The sequence below is a fragment of the Apium graveolens genome, chromosome 10, assembly GCF_009905375.1.
Source record: "Apium graveolens cultivar Ventura chromosome 10, ASM990537v1, whole genome shotgun sequence".
NCBI lineage: Eukaryota > Viridiplantae > Streptophyta > Magnoliopsida > Apiales > Apiaceae > Apium > Apium graveolens.
Window position 1 is genome coordinate 40,673,432 of NC_133656.1, and position 18,534 is coordinate 40,691,965.

Here is an 18,534-nt window from a genome sequence, read left to right on the forward strand (position 1 = left end):
ATTTCATCCCATATGTAAGACCTGTTAATGCATATACTTACGATGCTTGTCTATTACCCTTCTCCACAACAGGCAAGATCTGTCTAAAGTCACTACCAAAGACTACGGTGATACCACCAAACGGCTTCTGACGATTTTCTGATGAGACATAACCCATTATATCCCTTAGAGCTCGATCTACCGCTTCAAATGCATACCTTTTTTGCATGGGAGCCTCATCCCATATAATGAGATCCGTATTTTGTAACAACTCGGCTATATCAGTTCCATTTTTCAATCCATAACTTGATTGTTCATCTATGTCCAGCGGAATCTTAAACCTTGAATGTGCTGTTCGGCCTCCTGATAATAGAACAGCTGCAATCCCAGATCCCGCAACAGGCAGTACAATTTTCCTTTCTGACCTCAGTCTAGCAATAATTGTACGCCAAAAAAATGTTTTGCCACAGCCTCCACTACCGTAGACGAAGAACACATGTCCTTTCTTATTATAAACAGAATCAATAATAGCATCATATACTATTGCTTGATCTGCATTTAGATTTGAGTGCAGGTTTTGATGTTCTTCTTTCACCGCTTCAATATCGTAACTCCTTTCCTCGGCAATAAGAGTGTTTGAAAATCCACTAAAAAACTGAGAAGGTGGCAAAGGCATGTCTGGATAACTCCGTAAAGATTTTCCAATGGAATTAAAAATCTTTTCAAGTTCTGCAGAAATAAAACCATGTTAAGAAAAATGAAATAAATGATGCAGGATCATATAACATAATTGTCAATCCGCTGCTAATTGCAGATGTAATTATCAGTTGCTCTATATGTCAGTAGAAAGATAATAAAGTCTAGTTTCTTTTAAAACTTTTGACTCATAATTTCGATTTTTATTCAGGGAGTTTTTGTTATTTTTAGTGTAGGCTTTTCATTTTCAGAAAATGCAGAATCTGTTATGACCTAAGTTTGAAGAATAAACTGCTACATCATAAAATTGTTCTACATCTATTTTATACATCAGTAAAAAGATAATTAAGTCTATTAACTTAAAAAATTAATGATTTATTATTTGAATATTTCTACAGGGAGAAAAGTCATTTTTCGTGAAGGGTGGTCAGAATTTTGAAATGCTGAATTTGCTAACCTTCCTGCGTGATCTAAATTAACTGCTCTAATTTAGAAGGATATATTCATCGATTCATATATTATTAGAAAGATAATTAAGTCTAGTTTTGAACAAAATTAATAATTAGTTTATTATTTTAAAATTATACGGGAAGATAAGTCATTTTTAGTGAAGTGTACTGTTTCACCAAATGCTGAATCTGTTAAAAGCCCAACCTTGTAGAATAATCTGCTAAAATGTAGAAGGATATAACAGTTGTTCCCTAGATATTTGAAAAATAATGAAGTCTAGTTTGTTTCGAAACTGACGGCTCGCAATTTTGATTTTTCTACATGGAGTTTTGGTTATTCTTAGTGTAACCTTGTCATTTTCAGAAAATTCAGAATGTGTTATAACCTAAGTTCACAGAATAAACTGTTATATTGTAATATTTTACTGCACCTTTTTTATAACTCATTAGAAATATTATTAAGTCTATTAACTTACAAAATTTACGGTTTGTCCTTTGAATTTTTCTACAGGGAGAAAAGTCACTTTTCGTGAATGGTGGTTAGAATTTTGAAATGCTGAATTTGCTAACCTTCTTATGTGATCTGAATTAATTGCTCTAATTTAGAAAGATATAGCCATTGATTCATATATTATTATAAATATAATTAAGTATAGTTCTGAACAAAATTAACGGTTAATTTATTGAATTTTTGTACTGGGAGATAAGTCATTTTTAGTGAAGTGTTGACTGTTTCATCAAATGCTGAATGCGTTAATGGCCCAACTTTGTAGAATAATATGCTACAATGTAGAAGAATATAACAGTTGTTCCCTAGATATTAGATACATAATGCAAGACTACTTTTTTTCAAAACTAACAGCTCGCAATTTTGATTTTTCTACAGTGAGTTTTGTTTTTTTTAGTGTAGGCTTGTCAGTTTCAGAAACTGCAGAATCTGTTATAACTAAGTTTACAGAATAAACTGCTATATTATAATATTTTGTTGCACCTTTTCTATACCTTATTAGAAAGAGAATTAAGTCTATTAACTTACAAAATTAACGGTTCATTATTTGAATTTTTCTACAGGTAGATAAGTCATTTTTAGTGAAGGGTGGTCAGAATTTTGAAATGCTGAATTTGCTAACCTTCCTTCTTGATCTAAATTCACTGCTATAATTTAGAAGGATATGATTGGTGTATCATATATTATTACAAAGATAATTAAGTAGTTTTTAATAAAATTAACATTTGGTTCATTGAATTTTTGTAAGTGGAGATAAGTCATTTTTAGAATGTAGAAGGATATAATACTTGTTCCATATATTATTACAAAGGTAGAAGGAACTTCTGAGCATCAGGTATATTAATTAACTTTAACGGATACATACTTATTATCTTCTTTGAGTTGCATTTATCTATGTTATGTCAAATTTGGCATGCTGCATAAATGAAGGTATACTTATTTCTAATGACCAAACTTTTGATAATAAAATGCTACTATGTAGAAGGATAATTGCAGTAGTTCCCTGTATCATTTGAAAGATAGCTAAGTCTAGTTTTATCCAAAATTAATGATTTGTTATTTTAATTAATATACATGGATGAAAGACATTTTAGCGGAGGGTGATGACAATTAGAACCTGTTGAATTCACCATTGACTGAACTTTCATGCAATAATATATAAATGTTTGACAAACCACGATATTGATATATAGTGCATAGAACAATGTTGATGATAACCTGCTAAAGCCCAATTTTGTATCTCTTCTTCTGATAGTACCAAGTCATTATTTTTCAAAACACATCGTCGCATCCAAGTTATGTCATCTGTAAAATTTTCAATGTGATCGTACCATAGCTTTGATGGATTACCAACCTGGAATTGAACATATTTTCATAAATATGAGTAAAACTTTTAATATAATCATACCATAACTTGGACGGAGTACTAACCTGACAGTTTACCAAAATGTGTACAAAAAGTTGACGCAGTTGTGACGCTGTAGCATGATGAGAATTCTCAGTGATTGCTTCGTGCCACTCGTTATCATTTTCCAAGAGTCCTAATACATTGCAAGCATCTTTAAATGTAGAAAAAACTTCGCCATTGACTGTTCGAAGGTCAGCAAAAGACGTTGCTCCTTTAAATCTGGTAAGAATCATTCTCAAGTAGAATAAATCTCCAGATGAGGCATATGTAGAATGTAACCTACCAACGACCAAACCCTGTTTTCTAGGTGTCCATTGACAACCCCTACCATCCCACACAAATTTAGCAGGAAACTCTTGATATGATAAGTTTCTTCCCCAAGGATATTTTTTATTAGCTTCAAACCATGCTTGCAACTTGCTTTTGCGAAATAATGCACGATTTTCAACATTTTCCAAAGACTCATTACCTTTGAAGGTCTAAGTGAACTGGGAGGCGTTCCACAGATGGAGTCCTGTGGTGGATACTAAATCCATAAGTACGCCAAACTGCTTCCGCCGCACAAACATAACGCCCATCTAAATATTGGCTAATTTCATCAATTGGGGCAGCTTTAACAGGCTCAGAACTGGATTGATCTACATATGTAGTTGTGTTTTTTTTTGCTTTAACCAGTAGCATAGTAGCTCTATCATGTCCTTTCATGCAATATTTAAAAAGATATTTTAAGCTTCGTGCATGGTTGCATATTTCAATATTGATATGACACTGAAACATGACTAACAGGTCTCTATTATAGGGGACAACCCATCGATTATCCAACTCCACATCATTTTTCTGAACAATATGATTCGTTTTGCGTCTCCGATACACGGGAAATCCACTGTCGTCAAATGATGTTTCTGTACAGTACCTAGAACATGTTTAAGTCAGATATGACGTAAGATAATTTTTTTGGAGAACATATATGAAATATAAAATTGTTAATACTGTATACCTTTTTGGAAAGTGACGTGTGCAATTTTTGTGATCTGAATCTATACACGGAGATAACTTGTGTGATTCACCACACGGTCCATGTATCATAAATTGCTTAACAGCATCGTATCCATGAGGATCTTGTTGTTTGTCAGGAATCTCGGCGGAAACCATTCGATCAACTTGTTGAATGGTCTTAGGTTTGCTATCAGGATGCAACCAAATCACCATATGTGCATGAGGCAATCCGCGCTTTTGAAATTCTATCACATGTAATGCTAAAATACAAAAAACAATTGTCTCACAACTTAAGTAAAGTATTGGAGATCCGCTGAATATAGTATGTAATGAAAAGTGTTTTAATTGATTTGAGATTAGATGAAATGCATCTATTTTAAATACAACAACATGCAATCTAAGCAAATTATATATAATCATGTGTAAAGAGAGAAAAACACTTACGTAATAAAACACAATGTACATATTATAGGAAAGTAAATACCTCCAATACAGCGACCAAAGATTTTTTTTTCTTGATGACATGCAACAATTGATCTAATTTCAACTTAAAAACTCGAGCAACTACATCTGGTGCATCATTTACAGTCAGGCCAGGAGTATAGTCAAGCATTTCTTGAATTTCTGGCCATTTAGGATTAGCTGTCATAGTTAAAAATATGTCTGGATGTCCGATAGCACGACATATGGCAAGAGAATCAAGAAAGTTTTGATTCATTTATCGTCTCGAACCCGTAAACGATGCTGGTAGAATATAAGACTTGCCTATAGCATTTGGATCTTCGTCTCCTCTCCTTACATGGTCACGTATATTTTGGTACATATCAGCCCTGATAGTACTCTGATGAGTTTTATACCAAAACAAACGTGATTGCTCGATAATGGAGAAGGCATCAACAATATATTGCTGGTACAGACGCCTACCATATCGTAAGGTCATTCCTACATAAAAGTGAGATGTATTAATCAAAATAATTAAATTAAAGAAATATTTCAATAAATTGGGCTGTTACAAAATTGAAGTTCAATTATCTATTTGATTTCTAAAACATATTGGCATGAATAATTTTCGACATATATAGCAAACATATAGAAAATTAACCTTCAGTTGGTCTGATATGATATTGGTAAGAATAGTAGTCCTTTAACGTCACACACTCTCTTTTTTTATTAGTATTTTCAGGTGTGCGTCTGTACTTGATTCCTTTATGGAAGCCATCCTCAGCAAATGGAAACAAAATTGGATATTGGAGTGCCATAAAAAGAGGATGTATGAAACTTATTCTCACAAATCCACCCTGCTTAAGATGGAGAATAACATCTCGTTCACCACAATTTGGATCTTCATCGCCTACAATCAATGCTGCAACATCTGGAGTGGGTGAAATATGATTTATTCGCCCAGATACGGACCTGGATTCTTTGAGAACAATCATAAGTTCTGGTTGTTCCTCCTCTTGAAAACGATCTCTTGCTTGCCGAAATTTTTTTGCTAAAGGACTCACATCATCAAACATTCTAATGAGATTTTGTACAATTTCAGGTCTTGCACTATCTTTGTCATTATTTGATTGAATTGCATTTATCCTGTTATTAACTTCATTCTCGGTGTCATGGAAGTACAATTGACAGAATCGTGGATTGCCACCTTCAACCGGTTTTAAAGTCCCCATGCTATGATGATTCTGTCCACCTTGTCGATAACAAAATGGTCCACCGCCATGCACATTTACAAACTTGTCCACTTTACCCCCCAATGATGAGTAAGCAAACATGCAATTATAGACTTTGATACGGTCATGGAAATGCTTTTGTTCAGGACCTCCAAATAGTAGTTGAGCAAGGTATGCAGGAGGTTGCTTTGCCTTAGGTAGCTCAATTTGTCCAGCAGCACAACAAATTGAGAATGTAGGTTCAGACTTAGCTGATGCTGATTTATTATTCCTCTCTTCTATCCACATTATAGAATGACAGGATTTGCACTTATACTGTGGTGGGCCTAATTTCAAATATTCAGTTGGAACATCTAATGATAGTAAAATAGTAGACACTTGTTAGAAATATATATAAGATTGGTTATATAACGACTTAAAAGAATATGCATGTGCTTAGCTGGTAGTAATTATAAAAATACCTCCCCTTGCAGTTGTCATCTCAGAATCATCATCCATTTCATCTTCGGAGACATCGTCATTGTCAATACCGATAAAATCATCTTCATATATTTTTAAAATTTCATTAGATTTGTCTGCTATGCATGGTAAAGTAATAGTCTATAAAGTACTAATATATAATTGTCATTATACAATAATCAATGTATAAAATATTTTCAAATTAGTCCAAACATGTAAATGTAAAGGAAAAATTTATAGACAGTTGATTCAATACCTTGCACATCATTGCATGATGCTAACTCACTCGCGTCATCAAAAGATGACAACAAATTCATAACATGATTTTTAGAACGACTGAACGATGCAGTATTTTCATTGTTGGTATTCTGAGCTCCCGAATTTCCTGTAAAAGTTATTCATGTTGATGAGTACATTACGTTTGATTATAAATAGCAAATTGATATTGGATGTACAACCAATACCTGACCCAATCGGCATATCTAGAATTGGACGTCTTGTTGAAGAACATTCATTTCCAGAGTGTCCTCTTTCTAAAGTACTGAATTGACCATGGTCTATTAAATAAAGAAATAGATTTTCATTATGTAACCGATAAAAAGTATAAAAAAATAAACAAACAGATTTTTTACAGATTTGAGTAAATATGTAAAAAAATTCATACACACCAAATCCCATTTGCGATGTGGATGGTGTTTGTATTGTACTATTAGGCTTGTGAGATGTCATTGCACTTGGTAATATCGGTAACAAAGGACGTAGAGGGGCTGTGGAAAGTAAATGTGAAAAGAAAGAGAACACAAATTTTATATAAAAACTACCATACACAAAACTACCAGAAAAGTAAATACATGTAAAAACTGGATTCTCCGTAATCTTTTGAGGACGTCCTGCATCATTATTCATTAGATTGTATTAGAATAAAAAACTATATTAAATCATTAATAATTTTGCAAGAAAAATCCATATTAATCCTACCAACTGGTCTCTTTTGAGGAGGTGACGTTAGTATAGAAGTTTCTCTAGTATTATTTCCTGAAATGCAATGGAAAGTTGTTAATTTGTTTTTTATTGTCAATTTTTCTATTTAGTCCAAGTATTAATATTTTACTTATCAATCTATTTCAAAACTAAGAAAATAGTTTTGTGATACCTGGGAAATGATTCTCTTTGTCAAGTGTTGTGTTGGCAGACACCTTTCTAGGACGACCTGATGTATTTTAAGATTTTGATAGAGTTTGACGACATTACATAGATACGCCAAAAATATATAATCAATAATGAATATAAAAAATAAAAAAAACAGATTTAACAATTCTTTCTTTAGGAGAACTCCTAGAATATTACCTCGTTGAGGTTTTGGTTGGTCACCAATAATATTTCTAGTGATGTTGATCATCGGCCTTCTTTCTGCTAACACCACAAAATGATTTGTATAAATAACAAATAGAGATTAAATATCACATCACTGGGACATAGAAGTACCTCTGATAGGGCAGGATGAAAAATTATTGGAAGTTTGCGTCATTCTATAATGATGGTTGTATAATGTCGGTGATACACTGTTATGAACGTTCAAGCCTGATTCTGCAGATAGATGTGGGCTAAATTGTCCGAATAAGTTGGAAAAGAAACCCAATATATTGAGATTAAAGTTTATAAATAATTCACTTTCAGCTCACAGTAGAAATACAATGAATATTTGTTAAATTATGAGTATGAATGTTATACTAATCAAACATCTCACATCCTGAGAAAGTGAAATCTCTTAAATATTACCTTCTTGCAGTCTTGGTCGCTGAACACTGATATTAATACTTGCGAGGGTCAACGGAGTTCTTTCTGGCTAAATATTTAATAAATAATTAGTATAAATAATTAAGAGAACATTGGTTTGTAAAAACATTTTATACACTTACCTCTGTTAAGAATAGAAGCCATATTATTTGGAGTCACTGGAATTGTGAAATGATGATTGTATGGTGTTGGTTTTAAACTATTGTAAACCGGCAATAATGTGTTTACAAATGGTTGTGGAGCATATTGTCCTAAAAGTAATGGAAAATATAGTAGGCATCTTAGCATGAAGTAATGGTACTTGTCGATGTGTGCATTTATGTGTGCATCCAATAGACAAAGATGAGAAGACAAAAAAGTTTCAAAACCTGAAATCGTTCCATTCACTGAAGTGTTTGAAGATCCAGTTACATCAATTTTTTTTGGTCTTCCTATGATCCAACACAATACAAAAATGTCAAATTCTGGATTTAAAAAGTGCAAAAACATGATCATACCTCTTTTTCGTTTTTCCCCCGTGGATGCATTGCCTTGTTGAGAATTGGAAGTATCCATAAGTGCAAGATGCCTGATATTAAAATGTCCTTAAAATGCTTAACTGATATTTTTTAATGTGAGTTCAAAATATGTGTAAAGCTCTTTATATAGGAAAAATATAGTGGTCAACATTGATTATATGCATAAATTACGTTGAGTAGATTGTGCAATTAATATATTTTTGAAGATAATATTTATTTCTGATTGGCTGTATTTGTTTAATGTCAAATATCATAAGATTACATAAATCTGGTGTCAGTGGTCAGAAATAAAAAATCTCTCAAATATCAAATTAATTTGAGTTGATTATGGTGAAGAATTATTTATTTACAAATATAAATTAGTTGCCAACATTAATTATACGCAAGGATACAGGAAAATCTAACACTTTAAATAAATGAAAAAATAAAGTCAAATTCAGAGATTGAATAAATCATGTCTCACATTATTCCAAACATGCATAATTTAAGCTAATGTATATTATGTCATAATCATAGCTAACTCAAATTATTCTAAACATGCATGATTTAAGCTAATGCATATTATGCCATAATTATTTATACATGTATATAATTATAGTTGATTTATAAATTATAGATTTGTTATTAATGAGAAAATCCGAAATTGTAAAATAATAAATTTGTAAATGAGAGATTTGTTCTTAATGACAAAAAGTTCAAAATGGAAATGATTATGTTAAATTTGTAAGTAATGTTTAAAAGTCAAAAAGGAAATGTTTTTGAATTTGAATTTGAATTTAAATTAATGTTAAAAGTATAAATATTAATTAGAGTGATTTAAGGCTAACCCAAGGTGATTAACATCATGGTTAAGTCTCCGAAAAAGGAAAGAATTTCGTGAATTCTCATTGGTCGAAATTGAAATGGTGGCTAACCCAAGGGTCGTGTACATGTGTTAGCTATATTTTTGACACATAATTTATTGATTTATAACCTATGAGATTTGTTACTGATGAGAAAACCCCAAATTATAGATTTGTAAACCACACTAAAATTTTTGTAACTAATGTGAGTTGATTATGGTGAGTTGTCAGTATTAATTACACGTAAAATTTACTTTAGTCGTATAAAGTTGTCAGAAAATATAGCTAACACATTAATTCACACAAAAATATATAGTCAAATTTGAAAACTATATCGACATTAATTAATCGCAAGATTTACGTTAATCATACATATGTCAGTAATTATACCTAATAAATATAATAAACGAAAAGATACAGTCAAATCTGAATATTGAATAAATCATGCGCGTGATTATTAAGACTAAATTTGAATTTTTTGTTTGTGATTGGTTGGAAATAAAACAAATCTTCGTGCTTAAATTTTGTGCAAGATTTAAGTTAATGTGTATTATGCTATAATTATAGCTAAGACAGAAATTGTATGAAAAGATTTAGTTAATATTAATATTAAGTAAATCATGTGCGTGATTTATGACATTATCAATCATGAAGATACTAAGTTGCTATAATTTTAAAAAAGTAATTTAATAATGAATTCTAGGAATGGAGCGTAGAAAATTTAAATAATATTTTATTTAAATTTATTATAAAAAAAATTGGTAGAAAAAGTAAAGCAAGCAAAACTTGAATCAATATTATAAATAAGGAATCCAACTCAAATCATTACCATATATGAAATGTAACGAAACAAATTAATTATAATGAAAATCCTCCTATTCTACTATTTTAAAATGATGAACTCTTTATGCTAGGAGATCTTCCTTGCCCATTCGTGTCCTTTTAACCTTGCTGAAATTAAGATAAAGCAGAATTAGCAGATTGGAATACCAAATATACTTAATGAACAGTATATGATAATTTATTTACCTTGTGAATTTTTTTGGAGTGACCTTTCAAATCAAAAACGACATCGTCGTCAAGGACCACATGACTGGGTGATGGTCTAAATCTTTTATTTGTGGACTTGACGGAATCTGGTGTCATCTTTGTTGGATTAGAATTAGTCGAAGAAGTTTCCTCTTTCTCTGTTAATTCATATTTTGTGGAGCCAGACCCCTAAATATTCACAGATAAATCAACATGCATTGTATCAACATTAAAAAAAACCAAAAATTAATGAATTAGGAAAAAAATCCTTACATCCATGTAACTAAGATCATGAATATTCTCTGCATTTGTTTTAACTGGACAGTCTGCATTTGCTGCTTCACCACATTCAGCAACATCAGAGGCAAAAAATATTGAATGACCGTCCAATAAATTGTTCTTGTTTAAACAAATGGTCACTGATAGTTGTTTTCCCTCCAACTCCTTTAGTAACTCTGGGTACTCATTTGATGAACCATCCTGACAAATAAATCAGATTGAAGAAGTCCATGTGTGATGTGTGTTTACCAATAATATAATTGTATACATTTAAGTTTTACATTATACTTAACTGTTTGAATATTGTAGACATTTTTTGATGTCAACCTTCGGATCTCGCGATCAAAGAATATAACCTGAATGGTTCCAGTGGAGTCACTAACATAACTTGTAACATGGAACCTGGAATGGCACATTAACCAATTTTAGAAATTATGAAATTGAAAAATATTGTACAGTGGATAGTGAGATTCAGACAAATAGTACCTTTTATCAGGATATGAGATAATCTGTTTGCATTCACCAGTACACCGATAAAAGTCATCCACCACCTCCAATTCGGCCGAACAAATGTCACAGCCGTAATACCACCATTTCATAGAATCTTCAATTTTTTCAATCTTAGAAAAACACATTACTTCCATCTGTAATCAATATGAATATGAACTATTATTACATAGTTATACGTGCAAAAAAATTATGTATAAAGGTTTTGTTTCCAACCTCATCCATATTTTTCATCCGTAAATTGCTAATCTCTCCCACTTTATATGATTTAATGGTTTCTTCAAATTTAACTCCAATAAATTCAGATTCATCAATTGCGCCGTGTGTGAGTGAAAACTTTCGACGTAGATCATGTACAGCTTCATAGTCTAAATCTATATAGTATTTCGAGCATCCATATGAACTGATTTGCATCATACCTTTTTAAAAATATACCAAAGATAAAAAAAATAGAATCATTGTTGATAAGTTGTTAATATTTATCTAATGATAAATATGAATGTAGATGCATGTTTCTTACTGTTGTAGGTTGTAATTTTGCAGCCGGTAATAATTATTATATGAGCATCACCTTGTAGACTTTCTACATCAGCACGTAATTGGTCTGCAAGTTTGTCCCACACCGTGACCTTAGCTCGCAAGCTAAAAATTTAAAAATTAACCAAAAATCATAAGTAAAAAAAATTTCATGTTGGAAATCGTATCTCATCTTATATTTACCTGCCGTCAACAATGTCAAACATGAAGATATTCTTTATTCCTTTTTGGGTGTGGCGCGAAGAATTTGTACCTGGACCCTCAAAAACGCCAATAACATCTGCTTTGGAGAAAGATGGGATATTTAATTATCTTTCTTTAAAATGGAACTTAGATAATTTATTTACTAAAAAAAAACCTGTAAGAATTCTCGATTCACCGACTCGTGTGTGCAAACATCCAAGAGAGACTACTTCAAACTTGTGACGGGGAATCATCTCATCCTCTTTTGTTATCCGCTCCATCTTTGTATATTTTTGGAAAAATATACACTTTTTATTACTAACTGGGGAATGGTTGAACCTAGATTCCGCAACAGTAAAATTGGAAACCGAGTAAAGATGTCCTTCTGTAGGTTCCACATCTTGACCGTTACAAAATTCCGGACCATCATAAGCATGAATGTGGGTTTTCTGCATGTTTCAGACACATTTAATTAAACTGGTGTATGACATATGGATATATTATATTTTAATGAGTTATGTGCTCGATATGTGGGAATCAGTACTTACGTCATCATCGAGGAATATGATATTCAAGCCTTTGAAGTCACCCGTTGTGCCGTTGAATCCAGGCCACATCCTAGTCAAGCGTACTTTGATTCTCCAACTTGTCTTATCTGTTGTCAAAGAAGCAATACGACTGAAGCGAGAACCTTGCATTATGCAGATGTAAGCGAAAGTGTTTGTTATTGAGAGGAATTTTTTTAATGTGAGTTCAAAATATGTGTAAAGCTCTTTATATAGGAAAAATATAGTGGTCAACATTGATTATATGCATAAATTACGTTGAGTAGATTGTGCAATTAATATATTTTTGAAGATAATATTTATTTCTGATTGGTTGTATTTGTTTAATGTCAAATATCATAAGATTTCATAAATCTGGTGTAAGTGGTCAGAAATAAAAAATCTCTCAAATATCAAATTAATTTGAGTTGATTATGGTGAAGAATTATTTATTTACAAATATAAATTAGTTGTCAACATTAATTATACGCAAGGATATAGAAAAATCTAACACTTTAAATAAATGAAAAAATAAAGTCAAATCCAGAGATTGAATAAATCATGTCTCACATTATTATGTCATAATCATAGTTAATGTATATTATGTCATAATCATAGCTAACTCAAATTATTCTAAACATGCATGATTTAAGCTAATGCATATTATGCCATAATTATTTATACATGTATATAATTATAGTTGATTTATAAATTATAGATTTGTTAGTAATGAGAAAATCCGAAACTGTAAAATAGTAAATTTGTAAATGAGAGATTTGTTCGTAATGGCAAAAAGTTCAAAAAGGAAATAATTATGTTAAATTTGTAAGTAATGTTTAAAAGTCAAAAAGGAAATGTTTTTGAATTTGAATTTGAATTAATGATAAAAAGTATAAACATTAATTAAAGTAATTTAAGGCTAACTCAAGGTGGTTAACATCATGGTTAAGTATGTGAAAAAGGAAATAATTTTGTGAATTTTGATTGGTCGAAATTGAAATGGTCGCTTCTCGTTGGCTGAAAATTATGAGAAAATCTCTGATTGGCTAACTACATGGTGTGGTAGACTCAGCTTTTATAAAGAAAGATTATTATTATTATTATTATTATTATTATTATTATTATTATTATTATTATTATTATTATTATTATTATTATTATTAGGTTGGTGATATTGAGACAAGTCAATCATACTCACGCTTTCTCATTGGATCAACCTTGACTCGCACGCCAAACAACATTACCTCGCCGGCAGGAAAGGAGATTGGTATTGAGAAGATAAATGGTGATGGTATTGAGAAGATAAATGGTGATGTAATAAGATAGAAAGAGATTAGTAAGAAAGAGATATAATATGATGAATCATAGAGATAGAAAAGGATACTATAATAATATTATACTTATATAGTATAACTAATAAATGAAGAGAATCTTGATGAGTCCGTCCATCTTTCCTGAAAATTAAGATGTTGAGTGTTAACGTGCTCCTCCTACTCTGTCTCCTCGCGTCTCGGGTTGAACCGCATAAAGACATAAAAAAATTAATTTTGAATTAATCCACAAATCATAAAAATTCATTATTCCGACATAATAATTAAATGTTAAAATGGGACAGACAGATAATTAGTACGCATAATTTTCTTCCATCTCGAACTAAACCTAAGTCGGGAGGGAGGTTGCAGAAGAGAGTGAAGGTGAGGGATGGGAGGGAGAGCAAAAGGGTCCGACAGGGAGAGGGTGAGCGATGTGCCTTGTGTCTTGGCTTACATGCACATTCACATTCACTCTCCTCTTGTCTTTTCATTCAATTGCTCAACCTCCGATGAGGCTTTTTATCCAATTATATTATATATTTTTATTTTATAGTAGCATTCAAATATGTGGTAAGCATAAGAAAGAAAAAGCAAGTCAATGGAGGGAGTAATTGTAATGCCCGCAAAAATTTTAGGTAAATAATTATCCTTATCGCAAATAACAAAGTAAGTACGTGAATTGAAAATTTAACTATTATTTTATTTTCATACCAATCGCAATTGTACACGGTTATTAGTCGAAGACGCTTTTAATTATTAGGAACTCAGGGAATGTTATCTATAAAATAATGTTAGATATTCATTCTCCATAAAATAAATTTATTGTCAATGTGTATATCTTTGAAAATCTAAAAGTGAGAATATTATTACTCAATATTCAGATATTATTCATATTTTACCCTACTACACTTTGAGACGTGATATTATTTTATTATTATTGGAAAACTTTTAAATAAATACTAATTTGGTTGTAATTATCATTTTATTCGAATAAATATTGTATTTATTATATTCAATTTTTTTATATATGGATATTTGTTTTCTTTAAGAGAGCGTTATTTGTTTTGAATTATTTTTGGAAAGGAAGTGGCTAATAAATATTAAGTTACACATTGTGCTAAACTAATATATAATATATATTAAATAAATTAGATAAATCTAGAGTAAACTATAAGCTTCTAAATAGTTTTCTTTTAAAATTTTATAATGGTTAGTAAATTAGTTAGATTCGTATATATACCTAGATGAGCTCCTAAATTCTACATATCAAGATTATTAACACAAAAAGATTATAGATTTCTTTGGAAAAGAAATTAGTGAGAGAGGGAGTGATCAAGCGTATATTTGAGGTTCCAAATTAAGGGAGTAAGGAGGATTATTGATGAAATTATTAAAAGAATAAAAAGGATTTGTGAAGTGATCATAAATTGGGTTGATCATCACTCTACACTCAAGGTAATGATCTCATGATCATTTTATCTACTAATTTGATTATTATGTTGAAGCCTATTAATTATATTCTTAATTTTGGTATTGATTTCAAATTTAGGGATTTTGACATAATTAGTAGGGTGTAAGTTGCTATTATATTTATTTGATTATTTCGATATATTCCTAACTAAACGATCTTTTTAGTCATTTTTAATCACAAAATCCCCTTGGGCCTTATTTTTGGTTTCACCCACAAATTTGGGTTGACCCATTTATAAAATTAAGGTTATTAGTGAATTTGGGGATTTTTGTAATTGTTAGGATTTTAGAGATATTGATGTATTAAACTTGAATAGGAAATGAGGAGTAATAATTTAGGGGTTGAAATTATTGAGAAGAGGAGAGAGAGGTGGCTGGAGAGGGGACAGAACCACCACAACGGAGGCGGTGATGATGGTTTTGTCGTCGGAAATGGAGAAATAAGGGGGAAGCTGTGTTGTGTGTTTATGTGCTGTGTTTGTGTTGGTGTACGTATTCGTGTGTGTATTGTGTGTTGTGTGTGTGTTTATGTCGGGTGCCTGTGTGTGTTTTTGTTGACCGGAAACGGCGTAGCCACCACCAACGATGGTGGTGGCGATGAGGTCGAGAAGAGAGAGAGAGATGCGGAGAAGGAGAAAGAGAGAGAAGGGAGAAAGAGAGAAGAGAGAAACGAAGAGAAAGAGAGTGAAGGAGGGAGAGATCGAGAGCGAGAGAGAGAGAAAGGCGAAGGATAGAGAGATTTTTAAAAATTTGATTTCGGCAGAGTAACAGATCGAGAAAGGGGTGAAAAACAGGGGTAGAAGTTTTGAATTTGAGTTCGGCGGAAAATATCACCGGCCAGTGATCGGGTGGCAGCCACCGCGGGTGCCGCCATAACAGTGATGAGGATGAAGGTGGGAAAGAAGGAAGGAGGGCAACAGAGTCATTTCACACTTAATAAATAATTAAGTAAATAAAAAGGAGTGATTAAATGAATTATTAGATAAATAAATAAAGAAAATAGATTGTGTAAATATTAATTAATTAATTGATTGAACAATTAGTGGAGGATAAAAAAGATTTAAGAATACCATTGGATTTATTAATGGATTCTACTTTTATAAGAAATAAAATAAATTTTAGATTTGTAATAAATTGGAGTAAGAAAAGAATTTAATCATAATTCCATTTAGAAATAGAAATGGAATAAAAAAGGGTCAAATGACGTTGATTAATTAATATTACTCCTAAGATTTAATATGAGCGTGAATGTTGCCTTAATAACGATATTTGAGAGAACCATTAAATAGTAAACAACTCGTAGCAAATGACTATTCGTTAGAATGTGTTATTAACTAATTCTCGTTATTATCAGTGAGCGGGTATTTATATTTATAATAGAGAGGTAATATTCCCAACGCTTTTACGATATTTAAAATAGCATTGAATTGAACTCAAATTTCAAATTTATGAATATTTATTATTTGATAATTTGGGATATATCTTCACCAAAAAGAAAAAAGAATACTTAAATATATTTGGAAGTGAGTGCACCATTAAAATCTCTTTGAGCATTTTTAATACTAAATATTTCCTCGAGATAAATATTGCGAGTTATGTTTTACGAGAGAAGATATTTTGAAATATATATACTAAAATGATTTTGATGTGATTTATTATTCTAGAAATTACCCGAAGTGGAATTGTTTAACATGGAAAGGTGAATTTTCACTACTAGTACGCTATTAACGGAGACAAGTCAAGTTTTCTCTGCTCCCTTCCTATTTATGACTTATATATATTTTTTGCCTACTGATGGTGAATATTACGAATTTAAACTTTGGAGACCTCATTGGCGATTATTCCCTTTTGATGAAATTTCCTGCTCTAGACCCCCTGCCGAATCTCATAATTATAACAAAATGATAACTTAAATTTACGTTTCCGACTACTCCTATCATTCAGGACAGTTTCCTTAGTCCCTTTCTGACAAATATAAATGACTATGTTCGTTTATATCATCCTTGAATTTAGATCGATTCATCCGTTGGATCGATTATTTAATTCCTTTATAGAATCTACTTTTATCAATTCATTGAACCCTTCCGAAATTCATGATTTATAAATCGATCATTTATTCTTTCTTTCTGATCTTACACAAACATCTTCGAATCTATTTGAGAATAGATATTTTTGTTTGACATGATTATTCTCATCATTCGGGATAATCCTTGTGCTTGGAGCTTATCTATTTATCATTCATATAAATGTTAAAAAAATTTCCTTACTATATAAGAGACCGATTTATTGTTCGAACTAGAATATGTGATGTGATTTTGAATCACTGTGATGTGATGTAAATTGAAAAATAAATCGGGATGTGTCTATCTATACTGGTCAACATGAAATTTAAACTACGGTGTTTGTTGTGATGAGTCTGAAGTGTGGACGTATTATTTGGCTCGAGTGCAGCCGAGGGTTAAGATGTTAACACTTCTATTATGCTAGCAAGTGCGTGTTAGACGTTCTTACGATGAGTCGTGATCAGGTGAGCGTAAGATTCGCGGGAGGACAATACACTATGATAGTTGATCGCATTATTGATGTACCGGGGATGGAAAATGATCAGTTAATCTTGAATCAAGTGGCATTGTGCCAGATAAGAGCTTCTTTGTTATAATTATGATGTGTTGTGGAATATTCCTTTGGCATTTAAAATATTATTGCTCTTGGCATCTACTTCCATTATTTTAATCTGATAGTCATTCATACTTGTTGAACACTCGATTGCTCACTCTTGCTATTCTTGTATTTCTCCAAAGCAGTGAAGAATGAGATTGACAGACCATCTGATCAGCCAAGACAAAGGAAGGGAAATGAATATATTCGTGGTGATAACATCTAGAGGATTGCTATATAATTACTATAAACTGTAATAAAGTTAAGCTGCTATCCAAACGTGTAATAGGTTTATATGGCTTATGTAATAAATAGGTTGTGAGAGAGACTCGGTCCTGAGATCCGTGGAGCGGTGTCCACAATAAATAATATATTTGGCTATGGTTAGTAATAATATTACAGGTGTGCGAAGCTTGATATCGTGGCGACCCGAATCTACGAAAGAGTGGATTTAGGGACGTCGCAGAGTTGGTATCAGAGCTGTAGTTATATTTACTAGGAACACGAACCCTAGAGATATAACTGTATACGAGAGAATATAGATAAGAGTATTTTATAACTACTAGAATATATACTGCTTAAAGATAAGATAGGGATCAGCGAGAAAATAACCCCTTTGACTTAAAAGTTCTATAAGAAAATACTATATTAGAGGTACCTTATTATTATTTTATGATCCAGATGTCAG

General features: G+C 31.6%; 1 protein-coding gene across 1 annotated transcript; it reads right to left on the reverse strand.

Moving 5' to 3' along the window:
* Positions 1 to 37: 37 nt before the first annotated feature.
* LOC141690539 (uncharacterized) lies at positions 38 to 12,558 on the reverse strand. The gene is made up of 27 exons (XM_074495328.1): positions 12,409 to 12,558; positions 12,036 to 12,309; positions 11,861 to 11,930; positions 11,661 to 11,782; positions 11,357 to 11,559; positions 11,120 to 11,277; positions 10,915 to 11,035; positions 10,628 to 10,834; positions 10,378 to 10,543; positions 8,334 to 8,396; positions 8,088 to 8,216; positions 7,322 to 7,378; positions 7,147 to 7,203; positions 7,020 to 7,058; positions 6,837 to 6,935; positions 6,633 to 6,725; positions 6,425 to 6,553; positions 6,171 to 6,284; positions 5,139 to 6,062; positions 4,802 to 4,978; positions 4,521 to 4,678; positions 4,427 to 4,433; positions 4,038 to 4,296; positions 3,510 to 3,953; positions 3,064 to 3,460; positions 2,851 to 2,986; positions 38 to 708 (listed from the first exon to the last, which is right to left on the reverse strand). Exons 1-27 carry the CDS (start codon positions 12,556 to 12,558, stop codon positions 38 to 40), a joined length of 5,424 nt encoding a protein of 1,807 aa, XP_074351429.1.
* Positions 12,559 to 18,534: the final 5,976 nt, after the last annotated feature.

Excerpts from the sequence above, each read along its gene's own strand:
- LOC141690539 (XM_074495328.1), bottom strand. The coding sequence starts at position 12,558 with ATGCAAGGTTCTCGCTTCAGTCGTATTGCTTCTTTGACAACAGATAAG. Across the intron at positions 6,554-6,632 it reads AGATATGCCGATTGGGTCAG|GAAATTCGGGAGCTCAGAAT; the intron begins GTATTGGTTGTA and ends TAACTTTTACAG. Across the intron at positions 709-2,850 it reads ACAAAATTGGGCTTTAGCAG|AACTTGAAAAGATTTTTAAT; the intron begins GTTATCATCAAC and ends TTATTTCTGCAG.